Genomic DNA, 25499 nt, shown 5'->3' on the forward strand with positions numbered 1-25499 from the left:
ACAGACGCGTGTTTAGCGCAGATCTCACGCGCCGTACGGAAGTGTGCTCTGGCGCACCGGAAGCGGCCGGAAGAGAGCGATGGCGGGTTTGACTGTGAGAGACCCTGCGGTGGATCGTTCTCTGCGTTCGGTGTTCGGTGAGAGGAATTCGTGGAGCCAAGCATCAGGGAGGGGCAGAAAGAGACAGGGGCTACGAGGAATTCCCCGTGCACCTCATGAATTGCCACAGGAGCTGGTTATGGGTTGGGCTTGCAGCTCTACCTGCCTATCCTGTGGGGCGGCCAACCTGGTGGACTCGCGGGCAAAGTGATGCCCCTTTCCCCTGAGGTCTCACAGCCTTTCTAAGATGTAGCTGAGAAAGTTAAACTAGCGTTCAGCTTCTATGCGTTTGTCCTTTCACGAGCTTCAATCATTGCCTGCAATTGAGGGCGCATGGCAACTGTCCCGTACTACTTCTCACCCCCTTTCTCAGAATTCAGATTATATGCTGAGTGTATAGATCCTTGTGTTCACTTGCCGCCGTCCATAAGGACTTTCCTCTGCTTTTTACCGTAACATTATCTAGTTAGATACCGATAGCGGCCACCTGGCTTCTTAGGGTGAATTGTGAATGAATTTTTAAAATACCAAATACATTGGTATTTTTAGTTCTTATTGATAAGATTTGCAGATTTTCAGGTAAATACCAATGCCAGAGTTTTTCACCAAAGTTAAGGAAAATCATAACACTTGTCAGATAAGTCTACGAACTGCTACTAAGGAGTGCCTATACCTTTTATATGTACCTTTAGTGGTTTATTTGTTTTGTAATTAAAGTCAGCAGACAAAATTGAAATCTTATCTGAAGTACCATGGAACTGGGATTGTAGGAACACAATTTTGAAGTAGTTATATTTTCAATGATATAACTAGATACTGGTTTACTTTCTCACCAGAGAAATGGGTTACAAACTCAAAAGTTTTCATATGTTGTCTATTTTCTTCGTAGTGGGGAATATTCCATATGAGGCTACTGAAGAGCAGTTAAAGGACATCTTTTCTGAGGTTGGACCCGTTGTTAGTTTCAGGTGAGAGCCCCTTTGACTACTTAGGGTCTTTAAAATCACAAATTTGGCCATTAGCAATAATGGCAAGGTTTTTACTGGTGACTTTTCACATTCTTCTGGTTTTTTGTAACAGCTTTATTCAGGTATGATTCATATACCATACAATCCACATTTATTTTTACTAAAAGATACTTTTTTTTCATTTAAAAAATATTTCAGTGAGGGGCATCTGGGTGGCTCAGTCAGTTAAGTGTGACTTCGGCTCAGGTCATGATTTCACGGTTTCAGTTCAAGCCCCACATCAGGCTGTCTGCTGTCAGCACAGAGTCCGCCTTGGATCCTCTGTCTCCCTCTCTCTCTGCCCCTGTCCCACACACTCTCTCAAAAATAAGCATTAAAAAAAATATTTCAGTGGGGCGGTCAGAGTGATAAAGTTACTTGTCTTACAGTGGACCAAATTAGAACATGGCAACGTTAGCAGGAAACCTATATGTGTGTAACATTTGTGTCTGATACTTGGTTCTGCTCTTCCAGGTTGGTATATGATAGGGAGACAGGAAAGCCAAAGGGTTATGGCTTCTGTGAATACCAAGACCAGGAGACGGCACTTAGTGCCATGCGAAACCTGAATGGGCGTGAATTCAGTGGAAGAGCACTTCGTGTGGACAATGCTGCCAGTGAAAAGAACAAAGAAGAGCTGAAGAGTGAGTATAAACCTTATTTGTATGCAACATGAGTTAGTAAAGATGTATTGAAGATTTTCCATTTATGACATGTTTTAGCATCTAGTGAAATGGTTAGCCATGTAGCTTTTTTACTTGACCCACTTAAGGCGCCTGCATTAAGTAAGTGTATTTCTTTGAGAAACAAAGTACAGTTGACTTTAGAACTCCCTCTAGTTGCCAAGGAGTTGATTTCTACTTAAAGATGAATTCGGGCTCACTAAGCCATTAGTTGCACTAAAAACTGGGTCATTAGTTTGCCACTGCTGTAACTGTTTGTCAGATCTGTAATTAGTGGGATTACTAAGGCATTCTCTCGGCTTTTTTCATGAAGTAACAGATGAGGAATTACATTTTGAAATTGGTATCTTTATTATTTTGCTTCTGAAAATTAGCATCTTTATCTATTGTTTTGCTTCTGAAATGAGTTGTCAAAAGAAATTGATATGCCCCATCCCTAATTTAGGTTAACATTGTCCACCTACGTGATCTTAGTCCCAGCTTTCCTCTAAGAGCAGAAAATACACTCTGTCACTTTCCTCTACAGAAATATGAGACTTGCAAATCACTTATTTCTCGGTTCCAGAGAATTTACAGTTATCAACGGGTCCTGGAAGGGAAGTAGCCCTGGAAAGTAGATACTTGAAATGATTTAGCTCTTAATTTTGCCTCCTTAACTTTTTGTACTTTCTTCCTGATCAGGCCTTGGCACTGGTGCCCCTGTCATTGAGTCACCTTATGGAGAGACCATCAGTCCTGAGGATGCCCCTGAGTCCATTAGCAAAGCAGTTGCCAGTCTTCCACCAGAGCAGATGTTTGAGCTGATGAAACAAATGAAGGTGGGAGGAGGCATTAGGTTAAGAACAAATCAAATCACAGCAAATTTTCAAGGAGTTAATTGATAAAGTTAATGGAAATGACTTCCTGAGCTCAAATATAAGGTGTGCCTGTTAATCACCATTTCTTGCACCTTTGATATGCCATATATCCATAGCATATTTTACATTTTGTGCAAGGAGCTTTCCATTTTTGTACACGAACACAACTATACAGTCTGGCTTTTTGTGGCCCATAGATATCAGATGCAGATACTCAAATGTGACTTTTTTCCTAAATGGTGGTATTATGGTATTTGAAATGCCTCTTTCTTCTCTTGCCTGTCATAACCAAAATTTTGTGTGCTATGCAAAAACCAATGATAGCTTAAAAAGCTTCTTGAATATTACATTTCTCAGATGAGAATGGCTCTAAATTACTATTAATTTCTAAGTAATAAGTATTGAACCTAATGATGAATCTGTTTATCTTCTCAGCTCTGTGTCCAGAATAGTCCTCAGGAAGCACGGAACATGTTGCTTCAGAACCCTCAACTGGCTTATGCTTTGCTACAAGCACAGGTAGTGATGAGAATTGTGGATCCAGAGATTGCCCTGGTGAGTGCTGCTTGTTTTTTATGGAAATGCCACAATAAACTTTGAGTGGGGTCGGAACTACTTGATTGCTTTGTTAAACAGCTCATAGATTTGTCTTTTCGTTTTTTAGAAAATTCTGCATCGTCAGACAAATATCCCAACACTGATTGCAGGCAACCCTCAGCCAGTCCACAGTGCCGGCCCTGGCTCAGGATCCTCTGTGTCAATGAGCCAGCAGAATCCTCAGGCCCCTCAGGCCCAGTCTTTGGTAGGGCTTTTACCTCTTAATATTACTTTTACCTGTTTTAGAATGCCATTTTCATTTTAGGAAGATATATTGAAAGAAGAATAGTCAGGAGTTGAAGATGATAATTTCAATTTCCAGACATGATAGCAATTTTCAGGTTGCAGGGTATGTGGCCTCTGAATGAATATAGATTCAGTGCCAAGTTTGTAAAACAAAAAGGTCCTTTCTGTGTGCCCTTTTATAGAAGCTAATCTTTTGTTTACGTGCATGCATGGTACTGTGGTTAACAGTTTGTTATTCTACATAGGTCTCATTTAGTACTTATAGCAATTGTATCAGGTTGGCACTCTTATTATCTCCTTACCAATGAAAGTGTAATGCTTGCTTTCCAACCATGACACAAAACTTTGAAGCCATAAGAAATAAATACATTGGAAAGCTGAAAATTTTCTGTATAAAGAAAAAGAAATAGGGACGCCTGGGTGGCTCAGTAGACTAAGCATCTGAATTCTGCTCAAGTCATGATCTCATGGTTTGTGAATTTGAGCCCCGTGTCAGGCTCTGTACTGACAGCTCAGGACCTGGAGCCTGCTTCGAATTCTGGGTCTCCCTCTCTCTGCCCCTCCCCTGCTCACTCTCTCTCTCTCTCTCTCTCTCTCTCTCTCTCAAGAATAAATAAACATTAAAAAATTTTGAAAATAAATAAACACCAAAGACAAATGACAAATTGGGGAAAGTATTTGCCACACTCATGATGGACAATAGGCTGATTACTTAATCATGTTCGAGAATGTTTATTGTCACAATATAATAGTGAAAAATTGAAACATCCTAAATGTACATCAGGGGGAGAATGGGAAAAATGTATATTTATCCACTGTGTCCCCATGAATGACTTTCAAAAACATAATTCCATATAAGCAGGTAAGATGAACTAGGATACAATGCTATCAACACAGATAACCCAAACATTCTAAAAGTGAAAATAAGTGGATGTAGAAGCCTTCTCAAAATATGGGATATATGTGTTTGCATATATCCCAAAAATATGCTGAAATGTGTTTAGTATGTATGTTTAGTTTGTAATGATTTATATATGATTTCAAAACATCTGTAAAAATTCTTAAGTGGTTGTCTTAAGAAGGGGATATAGGGAGGCACCTGGGTGGCTCAGTCAGTTAAGCCTCCGACTCTTGATTTTGGCTCAGGTGATGATCTCATATGAGGTCATGGGATTGAGTCATGCGGTGGGCTCCATGCTCAGTGTGGATTGGGATTATCTCTCTCCATGCTCACTGTGCTTGAGATTCTGTCTTTCTCTCTCTCTCTCTCTCTCTTTCTCTCTCTCCCCCCCCCCCCCCCCCCCCCCCCCCCCCCCCCGCTTACACTCTCTCAAGATAAATAAATAAGCTTAAAAAAAAGGATACAATATGCAGTTGGGAAAGACCATACAGCAGATTTCAAACATATATATTATTTATTTCCTAAACTGTACGTTTATTTTATTTTGTATATAATTTATATATCTGGACTTTTTCGTAACAAAAATGTTCAACCTCAAAATAAGACAAATGTGAACAGAAATTGCAATAATCTATCATTTTTTACCTATCACATTGGGGGAGATAAACAACTTGAAGTCAACCATGGGTGCTACATGTGGCCTCACAACATATATCAGACTTGTCAGTCTCTACTTTTATATTTTTAATAAAGTTTATTTATTTTTTTGGAGAGAGAGTGTATGCATGTGAGTGGGGGAGGGGGAGAGAGAGAGACTATCCCAAGCAGGCTCTGCACTGTCAGCATGGAGCCTGAGATGGAGCTTGAGCTCACGAATCATGAGATCATGACCTAAGTTGAAATCAAGAGTTAGAAGCTTAACTGACTGAGCCACCCAGACACCCCAGTCTCTGCTTTTAGAGTGTGGTCCATCTTAATTGTGTTCTGTATAACCAGGCTCATCATGTGTGTGTCCAGAGGCATGTACATACTCTGTTTTTTCTTTTGATCAGGGTGGAATGCATGTCAACGGTGCACCTCCTCTGATGCAAGCTTCTATGCAGGCTGGAGTTCCAGCACCAGGGCAAATACCAGCAACTGTAACAGGACCTGGCCCTGGTTCCTTAGCTCCTGGAGGTATGTTTCATTTAGAGTCTTCACCATTTTGGTATTTTGCTAAAGTTTTGTTGTAGCAATTGGTATGTTGTAGCCACATTATTACATGGTAAAGAGATCTTGATACAAAATTAATATGCAGCTAGGAAATATATCCTAGGTGTAGGAAATAGTTGATATCTTATATATAGATCTTCTATGTCTGATTAAGAGAACAAGGAAAAGGACTACAAAATGGGAAAATCCAGTAAAACTTCCAAACTTCCAAATGGAATGAATGGGAACTAGACCAAGCCAACAAATAGAAGGTACGGGAACAACATTGTAAAGTAATAATAAACATAGAGTAAGGAGGAAGGAATAAAATCTTGTATAGAGGTTAATTCTACTAAATGTGAAGGGACTCAATTTTCCCACTGAAAGCCAGAGATTTGGGTTAAATGGCACATAAAAAGACACAAAATAATTGTACTTATTATTATATTTAACAAGTATAAAATTGCACTTTATTAAATGTAATCAGACAAAACTACAAAAAGAAAAAACATTTTGAAGCTGTATCTTTTCATTGAAAGTGTGTATATAGAAATTAAGAGTGTTGCTATTATGCTTGTAGTTTTTTCTCATTCAACACTCATAACTAAAAAAGTTATGAGTGAAATAGTGATTCCCTATATGAAACTCCTGTATGAACACATGACGTGTATCAATATTAAAGTTTTTTATGCAACGAAATTGCTTCTTGTTAATTTATCTAATCTAGGTTAGATTGACTACAGCATTACTGCTAGAGGATAATTGAATCTAAATTGTTCTGTATTGTAGAGAACCTGGTCTACAGAGCTAAGTTGACAAGGAATAGAGGAAGGGATTTTAAAAGAAATTTCAGCAAACTCATGATTTCCATTTATCTATGCAGTTAAAATATCTTTCAGTGAAAAAAATGAATTCTGTATTTTATACATTTTTGAGTTATGGGTACCTAACTTAAAAATATTACAAATTGTGATGTGGTCCTACTACACATGACAAGTATGCAACCCATGATATATGCAGCTCATAATGTAAGTTGAAAAACACCCAAAGTGGACTATACCCTGTGCAGGGAGACAAGTGCACTTGGATGTCACAACAGTGTCAAGTTGCTGTAAAAGTTTCTGTGACCTCCATTTCTGCATTTGACATTATCATGAATTGTTAATATAGTGTGTGGATCAGCATTGTCTGTGGACCACACTTTGAGTACCTTTGTACTAATGGACCAAAAATAAGTGAAGACATTGAGGAATAAAGTAGCAGAACCAATAAGCGCAATTTATTATTGAGATTTGACTAAAGAATATACTTTTCCCCCCAAATGACCATGGAACAGTAAAAAAAAAAAAAAAAAAAAAAAGTGACTATGTAGTTGGCCATAAAATTAAAAGTTTAAAAAGTAGAGATTTTACAGGCCACATTCTCTTATTATAAGCCAGTAAAATTAGGGGCGCCTGGGTGGCTTAGTTAGTTAAGTGTCCGACTTCAGCTCGGGTCATGATCTCACAGTTCACGAGTTCGGGCCCCACGTCGGGCTCTGTGCTGACAGCTCAGAGCCTGGAGCCTGCTTCAGATTCTGTGTCTCCCTCTCTCTCTCCTCCTTCTCCACTGGCACTCTGTCTCTTTCTCTTGCTTGCTCACTTGCTCAAAAATTAATAAACATTAATTTTTTTAAAAAATAAGCCAATAAAATTAGAAATAACTAAAAGGTGACTGAAAAATAACCTTTACTTGGGAAATTAAGGAACATACATTAGGTATCCTTGAATTAAAGAGAACATAAAAAGGAAATTTATAAATTATCCAAAAGACAACAAAAATAGTGTACTTTATACAAAAAAGTGTGGGAAATAGTGAAGGCAGTACTTAAAATGAGTATCTTTAAATGTCTGTGTTATTAAAGAGTAAAAGAGCTCTAAGTGCTGGTTTTAAAAAATTAGGAAAATAATATTTTCGATGGTATGTTTTGTGAGTTTGTAGTTTATATTCCTGAAGTTTTTAAAACATCACTAGGACTTTTAAAATACCCTCTACAAAGCTTTTTGACAATTGTTGAGAAGAGGGAACAACCTAGTAGAAAAGTAGGCAAAGAAAATGAGTAGGCACTTCAAAGAAGAGCAAATCCAAATGGCAACAAAAACAAATCCATTTATAGTCATAGGATTGGAAATTAAATAACAAGATTTCAAAGATAGACGACACTATTGGTGGGGAAAGTGGTATCATAAATTAATTGGTAGCGGAAGTGTGAAGTTTTTCAGCCTTTTAAGAAACTAGTCTCACATTTAAAATTCATGTACACTTTGACCCACCAATTCCACTTCTGGGAAGCTAGCCCATACAAATAAAAGTGTCATCATGTGATAGTGTATAATATGAAAAATTAGGCCCAGAAGTCCTTCTGCCACTGCTTTTCTTAGATCCTAAATCTTTGTATTGTTTTACTGAGTGGTCTGAATAAATCCTAGAATGTTGTGATTAGAAAAGACCTTTGAAATCATTTAGACCTGTTCTCAAACTTTAATGTACATTAGAATTACCTAATTAGCTTATTAAAACTTAGATGCTGCTTCCCACACTGAGACATTCTAATTCAGCAAGTCTGAGTTAGGGCCCTGGAATTTGCAGTTCTAATAATTCCTTGGTGATACTGACACTTCTGGTCTGGGGACCACATTCTGAGAACCACTGGTTTAGACCAACTCATTCACTTTGCAGGTGAGGAGGCCTGGGCATATGCTAATTGTATTAAATCACTTGTTCAAGGGGCGCCTGGGTGGCTCAGTCGGTTAAGCGGCCGACTTCAGCTCAGGTCACGATCTCACGGTCCATGAGTTCGAGCCCAGCATCGGGCTCTGGGCTGATGGCTCAGAGCCTGGAGCCTGCTTCCGAATCTGTGTCTCCCTCTCTCTCTGCCCCTCCCCCATTCATGCTCTGTCTCTCTCTGTCTCAAAAATAAATAAAAAAAGCGTAAAAAAAAAAAAATTTAAATCACTTGTTCAAAATCACAGTTACTTTGTTCCAGTAGAGATAGGGCTATCCCAGGTTCAGGTTCTTAATTAATGGCTCTTTGGTTCCTGGCATGTTAAATGGAGTAAGAGAATATTATGTATTTTTGATATTTTAGTTAAGTATTAATGAACTGCAAACAGTAAAGCTTGTCTTTTCTCCCCGCTCACAGAATATATTGTTGCTTTAAGGAAAAAAGAATTACTGCTATATGGAAAGGGCAAGATAAGGACTTGTGATGCATAATTATTCTTTGTGTAGCAATCCTCATATCCCAACTGGTTAGGGTAGAACTAAGTGGTTCTCAATCCTGTTAGACCCTGTGGCCTCTTTTCATAACAGATACTTTGCAGTGACTTTTTACTATCCTGAAATGAAATGCACACTTATAACCTACTTAACATGATTTCCAAGAAAATAATGTCCTAACTACAATATAAAGGAGAAGCAAAAAGAAATTAACCTATAATAAAAAATATTTTTAATACACAAGTGTTCAGGCATGACTACACAAGAAACCAAAAGATAGCAGTCAGATGCTTGCACCTATGCCATGAAGTAAAAGCTACAAATGTAGACAAATACAGGTATGTTGTTTTGGCAACACAAATACCAAAGAGACTATTGATGTTAGTGATGTGATTTTTCTCAAGTGGTGAAAACTCTAGGTAAAATTCTTAACAAAACAAAAAATGCAGTACCCATAATTAACTCAGTAATTGTATTTCTGGAAAATTCAGTACATCTGTGTACATACATAAGTAGGGAAAAGAACTTTTTGTTTACAAATACAACAGACTTAGGTTCTAATTCAGATGACCATAAGCAGGTTTTCATTTATGTTAATGTTCACCAAGGCATTTGAGAGTTTTGCAAGACAAGATGATTCTGGATTCTGGAGGACTATCTCAGACATTGCAGGGCATCTAGTATCCCTGTTGGCTTTTCATTAAATGCCAGCCATGCCCTCTAAATCTTTTCACAACTAAAACCCACACATTTACAAAATACCCTGGGAACAGTATTGCCTCCTATGAGAGGAGTTATGTGGATAAGTGCCGTTTTTCTCCTATGTAACAACTTCTGCCAAGGTTTTGGTAACCAGTGAGATTAAGTATTGTCATTTAACTCGGTCTTCTGTCACTGAAGCCTAGAGTTTACTAACAAACTCTATCTTCTGTATACCTGTATTGTTTCAGGATAGTTATGATGTTCCTGAGTAGTTTTCTGCCTCTGAGGCCAAAAGAGAACATTTGTTAACTCAGCCACCGTCCTAATTTTTTCTCCACTGTCATAATTTGTGTTTTTCTTTGCTTCCCTTTATCTTCTAGGAGGAATGCAAGCCCAGGTTGGAATGCCAGGAAGTGGACCAGTATCCATTGAGCGGGGACAAGGTAAATAAATATTAATATCTGATTAATGTGGATTGGACTTGGAAATATTCTACATCTGCACTATCTTACTATGGCAGCCACTAATGATATGTGGCTATTTGAATGTTAAGTTAATTAAAATTAAATTGAAATTAGGTAAAACTTAAAATCCAGTTCCTCATTCACACTAGCCACATTCCAAGTACTCAATGGCCACATGTTGCTAGTGGATACTATACTGGATAGTGCAGATATAGAATATTTCCATCATTGCAGAATATACAGCACCAGTCTAGATTTTCCATCTAGTGACTCAGAGCCCAGCTGTATAAGAATTGATGATAAATCAAATGGATCCTTTGTTTCTATTTATCACTTTTTCCTAATAGTCTAATGATTCTACTGACATGTTCTCTGTCACTCTGTGGCTATCTGTTGACTGAGTAAGGAATTTTAGTAATAAGTATGTAACACGTGACTGGGCATGAAGAAGCCTAAATTTAAACTGCAGAGAAAACTGGGAGGAGGTCAGAGGTCTAAAGCTTACTTGATAAGAAGAGCATGTTGTACTGTGGCAGTAACACTAGACACCACAGCAGAGCCACTCCAAAATCTCCACGTTATTTCCCTCTGTTACTGGAGTTTGAAGAAAAAGAAAATGTAGTTTGGTTGAAAACATTAGGAGGAGACAGTGAGAAAACAGAAGGAATGAATGATAAAACTGAGTGCATACTGTGGGCAAGGCACCTTAATTTTCATAGACAACTGTGTGAGTTAGGTGGCAGCACCTCAGTTTTCAGGTAAACAGGTGGAGGCTCAGAGTAAAGTTACCTATTTGGTAGGTAGTAAGTAAGTAAATACTGCTATCTGAGTAATGTGGACAGGACTCGGGCCACTCATCTCTTCCAGCTTTAAGTGGCAGAGCAAGACTCTGAAGTCTCTGAAAAAAATCTGTACTCTATCTCAAGAGTGCCTTCAGTGCTTTTTGTTCTTACTCATTTTGTCATTTGATGAGAAAGAACTGCTTTGGACGGCACAGAGAAGTTTAAGTTACTTCCTAGCATATGGCCTATAAGAAAAACTCATTTTTTAAAAGCAAAATATTAACATAGAGGCCTAAGTACTTTACTTCTTGTCTATAGTTTGTCCACTAGGGTTGGTTGTTGAAGTGACAGAACTAATAATCTTGTCAGATAGTTGACAGTGGGACCAAGCTCTTGACCAAATGTCTTACCTAAAGCAGCCTGTGCTTTCGTGCTTTGTGCCCCTCCCTCTCGGCCACTATCAGCAGATCGTATGTGTATCCCAGAATATTTTTGCATTAGGGAGAAATTGGGGTTGCAGTCATATTCTTCTTCCCAAGCCATCAATCAATCAGTCACGCTTTAGGTGTTTAATGCATACTTCCACAAGACATCTTTCCTGCTATAGTTGTCTTCACCTTTCTGGTCAAAAGTTAGCAAAGGGAAATGACTTGGATTTTGAAGGTAGATAGGTGTGTCTTCTTGAAGAGATAAAGTGAGATGAGTTTTCTTTTATAGTTTGTCTTCAGTACTTAGCAGAGGAAGCAAGAATCTTTCCGTTTGTACCCAGTTTTTCTTTTCCTGGAATCCATGCTTCTTATACGCATTTGTAATGGTAAAAGGAGACAACGACATGTTTAAAAAGATACTTCTTGCCTTCCGCCACCTTTGTGTAGTATTAGCACCCTTGTCATCTCATTAGTCTTTGTTTGCTGTTGTCATGTTTCATTATTACTAGAGACTTGAAGTGGCAGAGTGTTTCTTGAGGGGCGATATTGTCTTTCTTTGTCTAAAGCTCACTCACTGCATTTCCCATGGAAATTTTTGTGCTTAAAAATATGGCAAAAATAGTACTGTCCAACTTGTGTTATGGGCCTCTTCAGACTAAATCTTGCCTTCTAGGTTCAGTACAGTTTCTTTCATGTTTTGCTTATGAATGTATGTTTATGTTCTTTGCCTAACTAGAAGTTCAGAACCATCCTTTTTTTTATTTTGTTTCCTTTTTTTTTTGTAGTGATGTAAGGAGATTTAGGTGGACTTGTAGCAGAGGCGAAAATCGAAAGTGGCTGAGTAAAATCATTGGCTGACAGGTTTCAACTTAGGAGGCAATCTTATCACAGCGGAACAATTTCAGATCCCAAAGAAGCTAATATAGTTCAGGAACATTTTGTAGCCTGGGGCAGGCTCCTTGGCTTTGTAACTTACGTGTATAAATCTCCAGTGTCTGTATGTGTATGTTTCTCTGTGTGTGTGCACATGCACAAACTGTTTCAAGTGTCTGCTCTTTCTCCTTTTGAATTTACTGCTCACCTAGGAACCCTACAGCACTCGCCCGTGGGACCCGCCGGGCCTGCATCAATTGAGCGAGTTCAAGGTACCCATTGTATCTGCGGGTTTCCTTTTGTTTGTGGTGTTCAGGGTGGGACGTTGAGAGGACAAGGGCTGCTTGGCAGTCATCCTCACGTTCGGAACCCAAAAGGGTAGTGTTTTGGGTTTTTGTTTTTAAATTTTTTTCCTGTTGGGGCCACAAGCCTAAGATTGACCTCTTCACACAGGGCAGAGAACATGGATGATATGGGCATCTGTCCGAGGCTGTACTCCCTCCCTACTGGTGTCAGGAGGCTTGGATGGAATAGCAGTCTGTAAGGAGACAGCAGGTTCTTGCAGAGCCATGGCAGTGTTCACATAATGCCAAGACCCTACCTCTCTTTTGTGACTCTGGTCCTTGAACTAAGATTGATTATAAGGAGAACCAGGAGCATAAATTTCTTCAGGTTGCAGTGCTAGTCCTTGGCAGGTTGCTTCCCACTTTGCTCTTTATATAATTCCATCCATACCTCTGACATGGCACAGATTCTGCCTACACCCTGCTTCTGTTCTTGAGCTGCAAGAGGAGTCTGCTGTGGTGAGGTTTCACCCACTCTCAGGTGTCTGAATTATGTTGTCAGTGGTTATATAGAGTCATTTCTTGTTTTCCTTATGTGTCCTTCACAACAGTAACTCCCTGTTTGCTTTCCTGTCAGTGCCAATGCAGGACCCCAGAGCAGCTATGCAGCGTGGTCCCTTGCCTGCCAACGTCCCAACTCCTCGAGGTCTACTAGGAGATGCTCCAAATGATCCACGTGGAGGCACTTTACTTTCTGTAACTGGAGAGGTAGAGCCTAGGTAAGCACTAACAGAAGGAAAAGATTGGATGGGGCATCTGGGTGGCTCAGTCGGTTAAGTGTCTGACTTCGGCTCAGGTAATGATTTCATGGCTCATGAGTTCGAGTCCCTCATCTGGCTCTGTGCTGACAGCTCAGAGCCTGGAGCCTGCTTTGGATTCTGTGTCTCCCTCTCTCTAGGCCCCTCCCACACTTGAGCTCTCTCTCTCTCAAAAATAAATAAACATTAAAAACATTTTTAAAAAGAAGGAAAAGACAAGGAATCAGAATTTTCCCTTGGTTTGAGAACATAGTCTTTCTGTACCAGTGGTACCTATTTGTCTACCTCAGAAGATAGATAAGTATTCATAGCCACTGTCCAAGACTAAGCACTTCTCCTTGGACAGAACCATATAGTTGAGTATGTCATTTTGAATGAACCATGGCTACTGCATCTTTACAAATTAGAAATTCTGGCATATGTATCTGAACAGGAAAAACTTCTTTTGCATAATGGTAGTAATGGTATTAATAGCAGTAATGATAATAAGAACGATGATTGATGCTAATGGGGATTATGCCTCTGACTCTGCTGTGAGTACTTTACTTAGATCATCTCATTAAGTCTACACAACCACCCTGTGAGATTGATACTAATATACCAGTCATATTTTACAGAGGAAGAAACGAAGCTATAGAGAGGTTAAGTAAATGTGCCCAAGATCACACAACTAATGTGTGATAAAGCCTGGATTTGAACCCATACAGTAACCCATGTTTTTAAGCACTGTACTACATACTCATTCTGTACAGTGGATATCTTACCTCCTCAATTATGAGCACCCTGACCAAATGTGAAATTCTAGAATGCGTGGATTTACATCTCACTAGCGCTTTTTTTGACCTGTTTGGTGTTAATTCTCTTAGAATTCGTAGACTGATGTTTGCATCAGTTCTTTGATTTTTTACTTACTGATCTTCTGGTTAATAGTTTTGGTTGTTGTTTTGTTCTGTTTTAAAATATAACATTTTCCTCCATCTCTAGAGGTTATCTGGGACCACCTCATCAGGGTCCACCCATGCACCATGTCCCTGGTCATGACAGCCGTGGCCCACCCCCACATGAAATGAGGGGAGGGCCATTAGCTGAGCCCAGACCTCTAATGGCAGAGCCAAGAGGACCCATGCTAGATCAGAGGGGTCCACCGTTGGATGGCAGAGGTAAGGGGGAGACCACATCACAAGGCTGACTGGTAGTTGCGGGCTGATAATAAACCCAGCTATCTTAGGCCCTAAGCTGGTATAAAGAAGGTAGGGCAGTGGGGTTGAAAAACATTTTTAAGGTTAATCTGCAAATCTGCGAAATTGGGAAGGAGAACGTAGTATCATGTGCACTTGAACAACACGTTTGAACTGCACAGGTCCACTTATACATGATTTTTTTTTTTTTTGGTAAATATAGTACAGTGCTAGTTTCCTTAAGATTTAATTAATAACATTTTCTTTTCTCTAGCTTACTTTATTGCAAGAATGCAGAACATAATACACATAATATACAAAATATGTGTCAATCAACAGTTTATGTTTTTGGTAAGGCTTCCAGTCAACAGTAGGCTATTAGTAGTTAAGTTTTAGGGGAGTGCTTCAGTCCTCACACTGTTCAAGGGTCAGATATAGTTGTGGGGGAGATGTGACTAGAGGAATAGATTTCTTCTTTGATTGTTGGGTTTTTTTGCAGTAAGGATAAGTAGCTACACAGTAGTTTTTCTTACAACTTTCTTTATAGGCGGAAGAGATCCCCGAGGCATAGATGCACGAGGAATGGAGGCACGAGCCATGGAGGCTAGAGGATTAGATGCCAGAGGATTGGAGGCCCGTGCTATGGAAGCCCGAGCGATGGAGGCCCGTGCGATGGAGGCCCGTGCGATGGAGGCCCGTGCAATGGAAGTCAGAGGGATAGAAGCCAGAAGTATGGATACAAGGGGCCCAGTCCCTGGTCCTAGAGGTCCTATACCTAGTGGAATCCAAGGTCCCAGTCCAATTAACATGGGGGCAGTTGGCCCCCAGGGATCCAGACAGGTATGTGCAACACTCACTTCTTACTTCTATGTGAAATCTTAATCTATTCAGGAATTGATAATTAAGCCTGTTACTGCTTTCTGATTTAGGCTATTTCTCAGTTTGTTAAAACGGGAAGATTAGAATCTCCCTTCTTTTAGTTTCTGTGTCCCTTAAGGTGGTTATTTGCTAGGCACCAGGATTGTGGCAACCTTGTCCCACAATTTAAGGAGCTCTTCCATTCAGACCAGAGTCCCTGCAAATTTAGGAGACAGAGTGTGTCTCACTAGAATCTAGGCATGGATAATTTGAAAAATCTCCTCCAAATGATTCTAATGTACAACCATAAGAACTGCATTAGAGCATATGAACAGCTATAGGTAATCAATTCAGGTAATCTTAGTTTTGCAGAAACCTATTTTAATTTACTTTCATCAAACAGCCTAAGTGAACAGTGGAGTATCAGAGGCAATTTACTAATGCTTACCTTAAAACCTGTGGAACTGAATTCTTATCTCTTCTTGTTTGGCTCTTTCCAGCTCTGTGTATGTGGTGATCTATGATTGTCTATGTGTTGTCATCTCCTCCCTTCTCAACACAGTTGGTTGTGGGGAGATGGTGGTATACATGTAGCTTCCCTGAGTTTTTAGGTGCTAGCACCTTCATCTCCCTCTAGCCCCTCTGTCTTCCTTTCTCCATTTGTCTTCCTCCTTCCTCTATGTACTTCTGGCTCTCTTCCCTCTTCCATATGTTTATGTGTCTTGCTCTCGTGTGTGTGTGTGTGTGTGTGTGTGTGTGTGTGTGTGTGTGTGAGAGAGAGAGAGAGAGAGAGAGAGAGAGAGAGAGAGAAAGAAAGAGGTAGGGGGAGAGAGTCAGCTGGAATTGAACATGTCAGCCATCCATTTCTCTTGTTTTATAGATTTGGAAATTGAGATCCAAGAATTCAGGTTACTTGTCCAAATTCACACAACTAAAAAGTAACAGAGTAAGGAATAGAACCCACTATTTTTTTCCACTGTACCACTCTGTCCTGTTATCTGAATGTTATGTATGTGTGTAGACATACATGTCTGTATGTCTGCCTCCCCCTCTTTAATAGGAAATATGAATATGTCGTTTTCTGGTATGTGTGAAATAAAACCGTTCTCTATTTTTTTCTTTCAAGTTATGCTTTTTAAAAAATGTGTGTGTGTGGGCCTTGTTGTTTATTCTGCCCTCTATGGTCAGTAGCCTCATAACAAAAATGGTTTTTATGCATTTATTCAGTCATTCAACAAATATTTATTGAGCACCTCCTGTGTAGCAGAGACAGCTTTAGGTACTGGGGATATAGCAGTGTGAACAAAACAAAGTTCCTGCCCCCTTGGAGCTTGCATCCTAGCTGGGAAAACTGACAACAATTACATGATGTGCTTATATAATTCTGTCAATATTTTCATTGAAAATAATGGTTGGAAGACTGTTTCTGGAGAAAGTCTTGCTCTTTCATCTCTGCTAGCGCTTGAAGTCATTACTCTGTAGTGTTAGGTTTATATAATTTTAATTAGTAGATTGTATAAAGCCTATTAGATCTGAGGGGAAAACAAACAAATTTTATCTTCAAACCTTTTTTTAAATTGTTTAAAGTAGTATGTTCTTTCATACATAAAAGATATACAGTGAGAACCTTGCTTTGTCCACTGTATCCATCTCCCTTGTGACCCCCACCTCCTACAGATAATTGCTTTTGTTCAATTTTTGTTATATCTTTCTAACAAAGAAGACTGTTAGAAAATATGCATTGTTAAAAAAAATGTATATATTTTTCCTTTCTTTCACTGTCCTTGTGCCTAGGGCAAAAGCATAAACTAGGACTATCTTAGGCAAACCTGGTTGTGTAGTCACCTATATTGTGACTTATCTGCCTCGAACAGGCACTCCTGGAAACTTGAACTGGCCATTATTGAATGGTTAGGTCATGTTATAATACTTCAAATTAGTATTGACTAAAATGTAAAAAATGTTATCCTCACAGATATTTCAGATCTGTAGCACAACATTAAAGTTCAGACCGGTCTCTGGATTCAGTATTGATAACAGAAAGTGATAGGGGCGCCTGGGTGGCTCAGTTGGTTGAGCGTCTGACTTCGGCTCAGGTCATGATCTCACGGTTCGTGGGTTCGAGCCCCATGTCGGGCTCTGTGCTGATGGCTTGGAGCCTCGAGCCTCAAGCCTGCTTCAGATTCTCTGCCCCTCTCTGTCTGCCCCTCCCCTGCTCACACTCTGTCAATCTCTCTCGAAAAATAAATAAGCATTAAAAAAAATGTTTTTCAAGAAGAACAGAAAGTGATAATGAAGTGTATTATGCTTCCTTCCCTTCTTAAACAAGATAGGAAAAACAATTTTCACCATTTTTTGATTACTCAAGGTCATCATTACATGTACCCATTACTTTATATGCTGTAACAGAAAACACAGTTACCTCCTGTTTGGTTTCTGGTCTCCTCCACTGTCAGTTTGTCACCTGGCTCTTCACATTGCTGTCCTGGTATCTGCTCCTAACGGTTTATCACATTTCTTTTTGAGTTTTGATGCTTCTAATTTTCTGGAGAAGCAGGTAACAAGTTAACAATTTGTGTTTAATAAGAGTACCTCAACTCTGGGTGAATGCCTGAGTGTGAACATAATAGCAGAGGGAACTTAAACAGTGATTCTAGGTGCTCTGAGGCCTTTTCCTTGGGGTATGGTAGTCTTCCCAAAGATTGAAGTCACCGAAGATCTTAAATAAGTGATATAACTGCATTTTGTTCTTTTAACTTGCGTCAGTGATATTTCTTGGTCTGTAATTTAGCAGAAAGTATCTGCTGCATATTCTCTCTGGGAAGTTATAAAAAGCAAATGTTGGGCTAATAACAGTCTTTTCCCCAGAGGCCTTCCCATCTCCTTTCTGCCTCTGCCATTATGATCGTCTCTGCCTTACTTGTGGGATAGGGCCCTTTGGAACAAACTGCCTATGTCTGATTGAACTAGAGGTAGGCGGTATCCCTGTGAATGTAGCTTCCCCAGTGAACCAGCGTACATTATTTCTAGAATCTGCTGGCTTTCATTTCTGTTTCCACTGAGCACTAGTTTCTAGGATGCTCTCAGTTTTCTCTGTGCTTATGCAGCTGGATTTTGCTTGATTTGATGGTATCTGATTGTTCAGTGTTATATTTGTTGATGATGCTGAGCTGTTGTAAGCAAATGTGTCTAAGTTGCTAGTTGATCTCTGGCTAAACCCTGCCTTCTGCCATTGCTAACAGTAGGAAATGATCTTCAGAATCATTAATTTGCTTTTTTTGTTTTTTTACTCATATCCATAATCAGATCATGTTTTTCACATTATTATTGGATCCTGAATACCTATATGAGAAGTTCTGAAACATCTCTCCTCATCTCTCTTTATGCATATAGGTCCCAGTTATGCAGGGAGCAGGCATGCAAGGAGCAAACATTCAGGGTGGAGGTCAGCCTGGGGGCTTTAGTCCTGGCCAGAACCAGGTCACCCCACAGGACCATGAGAAGGTAAGCAACACTGCCTCCAGCGGCACACTTCTCTTGGATTCTGCTTTTCTTTTTTCTTTTTTAATTTTTATTTATTTTTGGGAGAGAGAGAGGGGGAGAGCAAGAGAGAACAAGCGGGGGAGGGACAGAGAGAGAGGGAGACACAGAATCCAAAGCAGGCTGCAGGCTCTGAGCCGTCAGCACAGAGACCAATGCGGGGCTTGAACTGAAGAACTGCGATATCATGACCTGGGCCGAAGTTGGACACTTAACCAACTGAGCCACCCAGGTGCCCCTAAATTTTTTTTTTTTAATTTACATCCAAGTTAGTTAGCATATAGTGCAACAATGGTTTCAGGAGTAGGTTCCTTAATCCTTGTTTGTTCTCCATATTTAAGATTCTCTTATGTTTTGTCCCCTTCCCTGTTTTTCATATTATTTTTGCTTCCCTTCCCTAATGTTCATCTGTTTTGCATCTTAAAGTCCTCAAATGAGTGAAGTCATATATTTGTCTTTCTCTAATTTCGTTTAGCATACTACCCTCTAGTTCCATCCACGTAGTTGCAAATGGCAAGATTTCATTCTTTTTGAATGCCAAGTAATACTCCATTGTGTATATATACCACATCTTCTTTATCCATTCATCCATCGATGGACATTTGGGCTTTTTCCATACTTTGGCTATTGTTGATAGTGCTGCTATAAACATTGGGGTGCATGTACCCCTTTGAAACAGCATACCTGTATCCATCCCTTGGATATATACCTAGTAGTGCAATTGCTGGGTTGTAGGGTAGTTCTATTTTTAATTTTTTGAGGAACCTCCATACTGTTTACCTGAGTGGCTGCACCAGTTTGCATTCCCATAATTTTTTTTAATGTTTATTTAGTTTTGAGAGCAAGTGAGCATGAATAGGGGAGGGGCAGAGAAAGAGGGAAACAGAATCCAAAGCAGGCTCCAGGCTCTGAGCTGTCAGCACAGAGCCTGACAAGCTGTCAGCACAGAGCCTGACACGGGGCTGGAACCCACAAACTGTGAGATCATTACCTGAGCCGAAGTTGGACGCTCAACTGACTAAGCCACCCAGGTGCCCCAGGATTCTGCTTTTCAATTACTATGTGAATGTCCTGGGTCTCTGGAGTTCCTTTGGAAGCAATGGTTTACTCCTATAACTTTTTTTATGATCTTGCTATCTGAAAATTTATCAGCCTGGTCTTAAATATCTTTTCTTTTTTAATGTTTTGTTTTATTCCTGAGAGAGAGCATGAGCAGGGAGGGACAAAGAGAGCGGAAGACGCAGAATCCGAAGCATGCTTCAGGCTGAGCTGTCAGCACAGAGCCCCACACAGGGCTCAAACCCACAAACTGCAGGATCATGACCTGAGCCAAAGTCAGACGCCCATCTGACTGAGCCACCCAGGTGCCCCTATGGGCCTGATCTTAAAATTCTTTAGTGGATGTATATAAATGGTGGCTTATCTTACATTTCAGACTCAAATGGCAGCTTATCTTACATATCAGACTCATCTGCCATAACTGTTTTTGTTTTTTTTTTTTTTTTTTTGTAGGCCAGCTTGACCTGAAAATCCAAGTCTCTTTTTTCCCCACCTCTTTGTATTTTATCCCTAAAAACAATAGCAAATCCCCCATGAGTATGTCTTTCTGTTTCTATATTTGACCATTGTGGGGAGCTCATGTCTGATGGAAAGACTAAAACTTGTAAAAAAGAGAGACTTTCAAAATGGGATAAAAAACTAAAGACTTCCCAAGGCTCACAGATAACGTGTTAGTCTGCAAGAACTTTGGGTTCATGCAGGTGTCTGATTCGAGTCTTCTAATCTTAGGTATTATTGTACTTGAGCTTTTCATTGTGCCTTTTCTCACCAGCTGGGTTTTTAACTTGGTTTGGGTGTTTTTTGTGTACAGTATTCTAGGCGTGAAATATCCTTCCTTTTTAGACAGAAGCTGGTGTTGTTTTTATGGCTGCCATCATGAAAACTCACTCCCTTTTTTTTTTTTCCTCTTCACAGGCTGCTTTGATCATGCAGGTTCTTCAACTGACTGCCGACCAGATCGCCATGCTGCCTCCTGAGCAGAGGCAGAGTATCCTGATCTTAAAGGAACAAATACAGAAATCCACTGGAGCACCTTGAAAGGTAAGCCAACTTAACCTAAGTTGGACAAGCTCCTTGTGCATTTGGGGTATTAGATGCTTTCAACCTTAACCAACAACACTCTCCTGATCTCAAGACTGTCCGAGGACTGCAGTCCTCTTGGCTACACTCTTTACCCTTCATTAGATTAGATCAGTTCCTATGAAGATAGCAGAAGGCAGCACGGTATTTGTTCAGTTGTTGAGTTGGTTGTAAGCTTTTTTTTAACCTTTCTTTCCTAATGGCAGAAGTAACATGTGATCACTTTTACAAAGTTAATCAAACACAGAAATGTAGAAAGGTCAGGGTAGGAAGCTCTGCTTCCTCAATCTCATTCCCCGAGCAACCTCTAAATATAGTTTGGTGGGTATCCTTCCAGAATCAGTTGTGTTATTTTATTCCACATATTCTCCATCAAAATGGAGAAAATGCAAAGCATTTCAATAAGATGTATAAATATTTTAGTTTCCAGTATTTATTTAATATTGACTGTGTTGAGGTTAAACTGATAGAGCACCATCACCATCAGTCCCTTTACATTTTAGAGGCTGCGGTACACCTCTGCCCTTTATTTTTCTTGCTTATCAGTCATGTAAAAGGGATCATAATCACGTGACCTAACCTGATTCTATGTATTTGAGTTACTTTTAAAACCCTTTTTCCCCAACACCTTGTATTTTGTAAATAATTGTTTTCTAAAAACAGTTTAAAATTCACATTGTCCCAATATCGGCTGGAATATCACATCGTGAATTTCTACTTTCTACCCCATCTGTATTATAATTCCCATCCACATATTATAATATAACAGTGAGGGGCGCCTGGGTGGGTCAGTCGGTTGAGCATCTGACTTGGGCTCAGGTCATGATTTCACAGTTTGTGGGTTCGAGCCCCGCGTCAGGCTGTGTGCTGACAGGTTGCTCAGAGCCTACAGCCTGCTTCAGATTCTGTGTCTCCTTCTCTCTCTCTCTGCCCCTCCCCCGCTCATGCTCTGTCTCTCAAAAATAAATAAATGTTAAAAAATATTATAATATAATAGCGAACTCATTTACACCATTTAGCAGTCTTTACTAAATATGTTGTGTTTTAATCCATATTTGTAATGTCATTAAAACATCCAAACCAGAAACATGCGTCATATCTGTATTTAGGCTTTAAATTTTTTTTTAATATTTAGTTTTGAGAGATAGAGTGTGAGCAGGGGAAAGGCGGAGAGAGAGAGGGAGACACAGAATCTGAAGCAGTCTCCAGGCCCTGAGCTGTCAGCACAGAGCCTGACGTGGGGCTCGAACTCACAAACCATGAGATCATGACCTGAGCCGAAGTCGGACGCTTTAACCAACTGAGCCACCCAGGCGCCCCTGTATTTAGACTTTAAATGACTAAAGTGTAATGAGAAGCTGTCCTAGATGGATGGCTAGCTAGACTTTAACTTTTTAGTCCAGATACCTGAGGCATTTTTTTTTTAAATTTTTTTTTTAACGTTTTTTTATTTATTTTTGAAACAGAGAGAGACAGAGCATGAACGGGGGAGGGGCAGAGAGAGAGGGAGACACAGAATCGGAAGCAGGCTCCAGACTCTGAGCTGTCAGCACAGAGCCCGATGCGGGGCTCGAACCCACGGACCGTGAGATCATGACCTGAGCCGAAGTCGGACGCTCAACCGACCGAGCCACCCAGGCGCCCCCTGAGGCATTTTTTTAGTAAAAGAATAGGCTATTATATTTAGAGTAATAGATTAAAAACTATTCCTCTCTTTTACTTTTTCTAATTTATTTATGTCAGAGAAGGCATGCCCCACAACATGGAGAAATTACTCTTTTTGGATAATAGAGGTAGAAATATTTCTGAAAGTTCTTTCATTATGTATTCTTGCTCATAAGCTATTCCCAAGCCATGCACACAAACCACAGGGCAAGGGTTTTTGTTTGTTTCTATTTTGAAATAATTAATATAAATTCACAGAAGGTTGGAAGAATAGTACAAAGAGCCTCGTGTACCCATCCTTAAACTTCCCCCAAGGATAACATCTTGAGAAGCTGTTGTGCAGTGCCTTTTTGGTTTGTAATACAAAACTAAGAAATTGACATTGGTACATTTCTGTTGAGTACAGACCTTACTCAGTTTTCACTATTTTTTAGACATATTATTTGTGTGTGATCAGTGGTTCTCATCCAGAGGCAGTTTTGCTCCATATAGGAAATTTGGAAATGTCTGGAGACATTCTTGGTTGTCAGAACTTTAGGGGATAGTGTACTACTGGCATTCAGTAGGTAGAGACCAGAGATGCTTCTGAACATCCTATAACCACAGGATCTCCCCCCACCCCATAACAAAGACTTACCTGTCTCCAAATGTCAATATTGCTGAGGTTGAGAAACCCTGCTGTCGGGTGATTACTTTGGGGATCCTGGAGGTAGACACCTTAGGAATCTGTCCCTGGTGATTTGCCTTTTTGCATAGCCTCCCTCCCTTCCTTACTTTAAAATTTTTTTTCCTGATGTTTGGGGAAGAGAACTTTTTCTCCATTTCTAATGGCTTTCTCCCAACTTTTTCTTACAGGTTTTCAAAAATACCTGGCAACAAATCTGGAAATTAATTCCATAACTTTGTTGAAATGTTGCAAATAGATGACTTCTGCATCCTAACCCTTGAATGACTCAAATTGGTGCCAGGTGGAGGATTCCCATCACCTTCTCTCAGAACAAAATCAGTTCATTCTATTGTCTTAGTTTGTATATTTTATGTGACTTGAAATAAACTTTGAACACAATTTTAGTATACTGCAGATTGATACACACGACCTTTTTGCTTTTAAAAAGCTGTACACCAAGGGTGAAACCTTAGATGTGTTTTCAACCCTTACCGCAGTATTGTACTTTAATGTTATATTGCCATAGCTCTGTTTTTCCTTTAAGTTAACCACTTATTCTTCTTGATGATATTCGAGAATTTCTCAGAAGCAGTGTTTTCTAGAACTTAGTTTTTGCTTTGTTTGCTTCCAGCAGAAATAATGCAATTTGCCCTTTGAGAACTTGCTAGAACTTCTGAGTTTACTGGGAGAAAATAGCCCATGCTTAGAGCTATAAAATGGCCAGAAGGACAACAAAGAAAGAGCCTAGCAGAGCAGTGTATTTAGTGTAGAAAAATCCAATTATCAGAATGTATTTTTGTTTAATAGCAGGTTTATTCACATGCATAGTTCAGAATTAAGACAAAATGTTGTATTGGCACTGGTTCAAGTGTGTCAGCAACACAAGAGACTGTTGACATTTACCTGTCCTAAAACTCTTCAGTCTCAGTAGTCAACCTTGAAAGTTAAAAAAGCCACTAATTTTTCACATGTTCAAGATGAAATAAAAACTAAATAGAAATCACATGAACAAAATACATTCATTCTACCTTCTAGATAATCACTAACCTACAGTCTTCCTCTATAACCAAACTTATTCTGGGAAATTAAAACATAGAAAACCCTGAAACTTTTACATTCTTCTCATTTATTTTAAGAGGACCAAATGTAGAGCATAAGTATTCAGATTGCCCATTAGGCCTGCCCCTGCCTGCTTCCTTGCAGATAGACGTGACCATAATTAGTGCCACTAGTTCTAACCTATGGCTCTTCCAGCCTAGCATTCTCTCTCTCATAGTGGCATTAAGGAGGAACATGATTTCTCTCCATCAGGCCAACCTCAAGAGGTTAAGAGATGCCTTAATAATTAGTAAAGTTCCACTGGAACTACTCTTTGAGCCTATTTATATTCTCAGAATCCTACCCCCTGGGTTAGGATTATGGTTAAGTGAATTAAAAGCCTGCCATAGGCTTAGAGAATGTAATAGCATATTGCTTACACGTCAAGCAAAAGAATGCAATGATAATCAACTTTATGAGAGACACTGAAATTAAGGGATTTTCTACTCTGATGTGTAAACATTTACTACAACAAAAGTTTGCTGAATAAAATATTTCATATTACAACTTAGGAAGAAAAAACTTGCTCAAAACAGCTAAGGAGATTTCTAGGTATCCTGCTCATCCCCAATTTGGGCTTGGATGTTGATTATACATAGGATTATTATCATTACCTTTTCTGCCTACTTCCATGAATATTCTAGGCCTTATTGTGTTGATTTTAGCAGCAATCATATCTTGAAGAGTCAATATATTTAGACATTGAAATCAAGAGTGAAGCCTTTCTCATTAGGGACTCATAAGTTTCAAGGAACACTAAGATTCCAAATCAAAGTCAATGGAGATCAAATTATCATATGGTCAGCAGTTGTCTAAGAGGAACCACATCACCAAGGTTCCATTGTGCATTTTCCTAAATCATTACTAAGTTTAATTTAGATAGCTGAAATCCAGGAAGTCAATAGTAGGGGTATCCCACTCAATTCAATGGGTATGGAAATACCCATTACTAGTTTTTCCTGATGTCCAATTAATAAATGAAACACAATTAGCTATCATGAGCCCATGATAGCCTTTATTTTGTTCAGACTACTGAAAACGGATCTTATCCTTTAAGTCATAAAATTTTCTGGGTACTTAGAAATGACCATTTATTCATTTTTGGACACTTAATGGTAGAGAAATAGGTGCTATAATGCTGATTTAGTAGGAACATTCTTACAA

The 25499-nt window shown here is 39.5% G+C and overlaps 1 protein-coding gene and 1 non-coding gene across 4 annotated transcripts; both read left to right on the forward strand.

Moving 5' to 3' along the window:
• On the forward strand, positions 1–23636 carry CSTF2 (cleavage stimulation factor subunit 2). 3 transcript variants are annotated; one of them, XM_015542893.2, is made up of 16 exons: positions 1–137; positions 989–1067; positions 1581–1750; positions 2471–2607; positions 3082–3201; positions 3311–3448; positions 5443–5566; positions 9922–9984; positions 12301–12360; positions 12542–12628; positions 13010–13151; positions 14175–14350; positions 14916–15208; positions 18620–18730; positions 20741–20866; positions 23426–23636. In XM_015542893.2, exons 1-15 carry the CDS (start codon positions 80–82, stop codon positions 20861–20863), a joined length of 1881 nt encoding a protein of 626 aa, XP_015398379.2. In that variant the 5' UTR covers positions 1–79; the 3' UTR covers positions 20864–20866; positions 23426–23636. The 3 variants fall into 3 exon arrangements, with proteins under 3 accessions (XP_015398379.2, XP_007094134.2, XP_007094135.2); XM_007094072.3 differs by lacking the exon at positions 12542–12628; XM_007094073.3 differs by lacking the exons at positions 12301–12360; positions 12542–12628.
• Positions 17281–17365, forward strand: TRNAR-UCG. The gene has a single exon. It is a non-coding gene; the product is annotated as a tRNA-Arg (tRNA).
• Positions 23637–25499: the final 1863 nt, after the last annotated feature.

Source organism: Panthera tigris, chromosome X, assembly GCF_018350195.1.
Source record: "Panthera tigris isolate Pti1 chromosome X, P.tigris_Pti1_mat1.1, whole genome shotgun sequence".
Classification (NCBI taxonomy): domain Eukaryota; kingdom Metazoa; phylum Chordata; class Mammalia; order Carnivora; family Felidae; genus Panthera; species Panthera tigris.

Coding starts and splice junctions, on each gene's coding strand:
- CSTF2 (XM_015542893.2), top strand. CDS start 80: ATGGCGGGTTTGACTGTGAGAGACCCTGCGGTGGATCGTTCTCTGCGT. Junction 138..988: donor TTCTCTGCGTTCGGTGTTCG/GTGAGAGGAATT, acceptor TTTTCTTCGTAG/TGGGGAATATTCCATATGAG. Junction 1,068..1,580: donor GGACCCGTTGTTAGTTTCAG/GTGAGAGCCCCT, acceptor CTGCTCTTCCAG/GTTGGTATATGATAGGGAGA.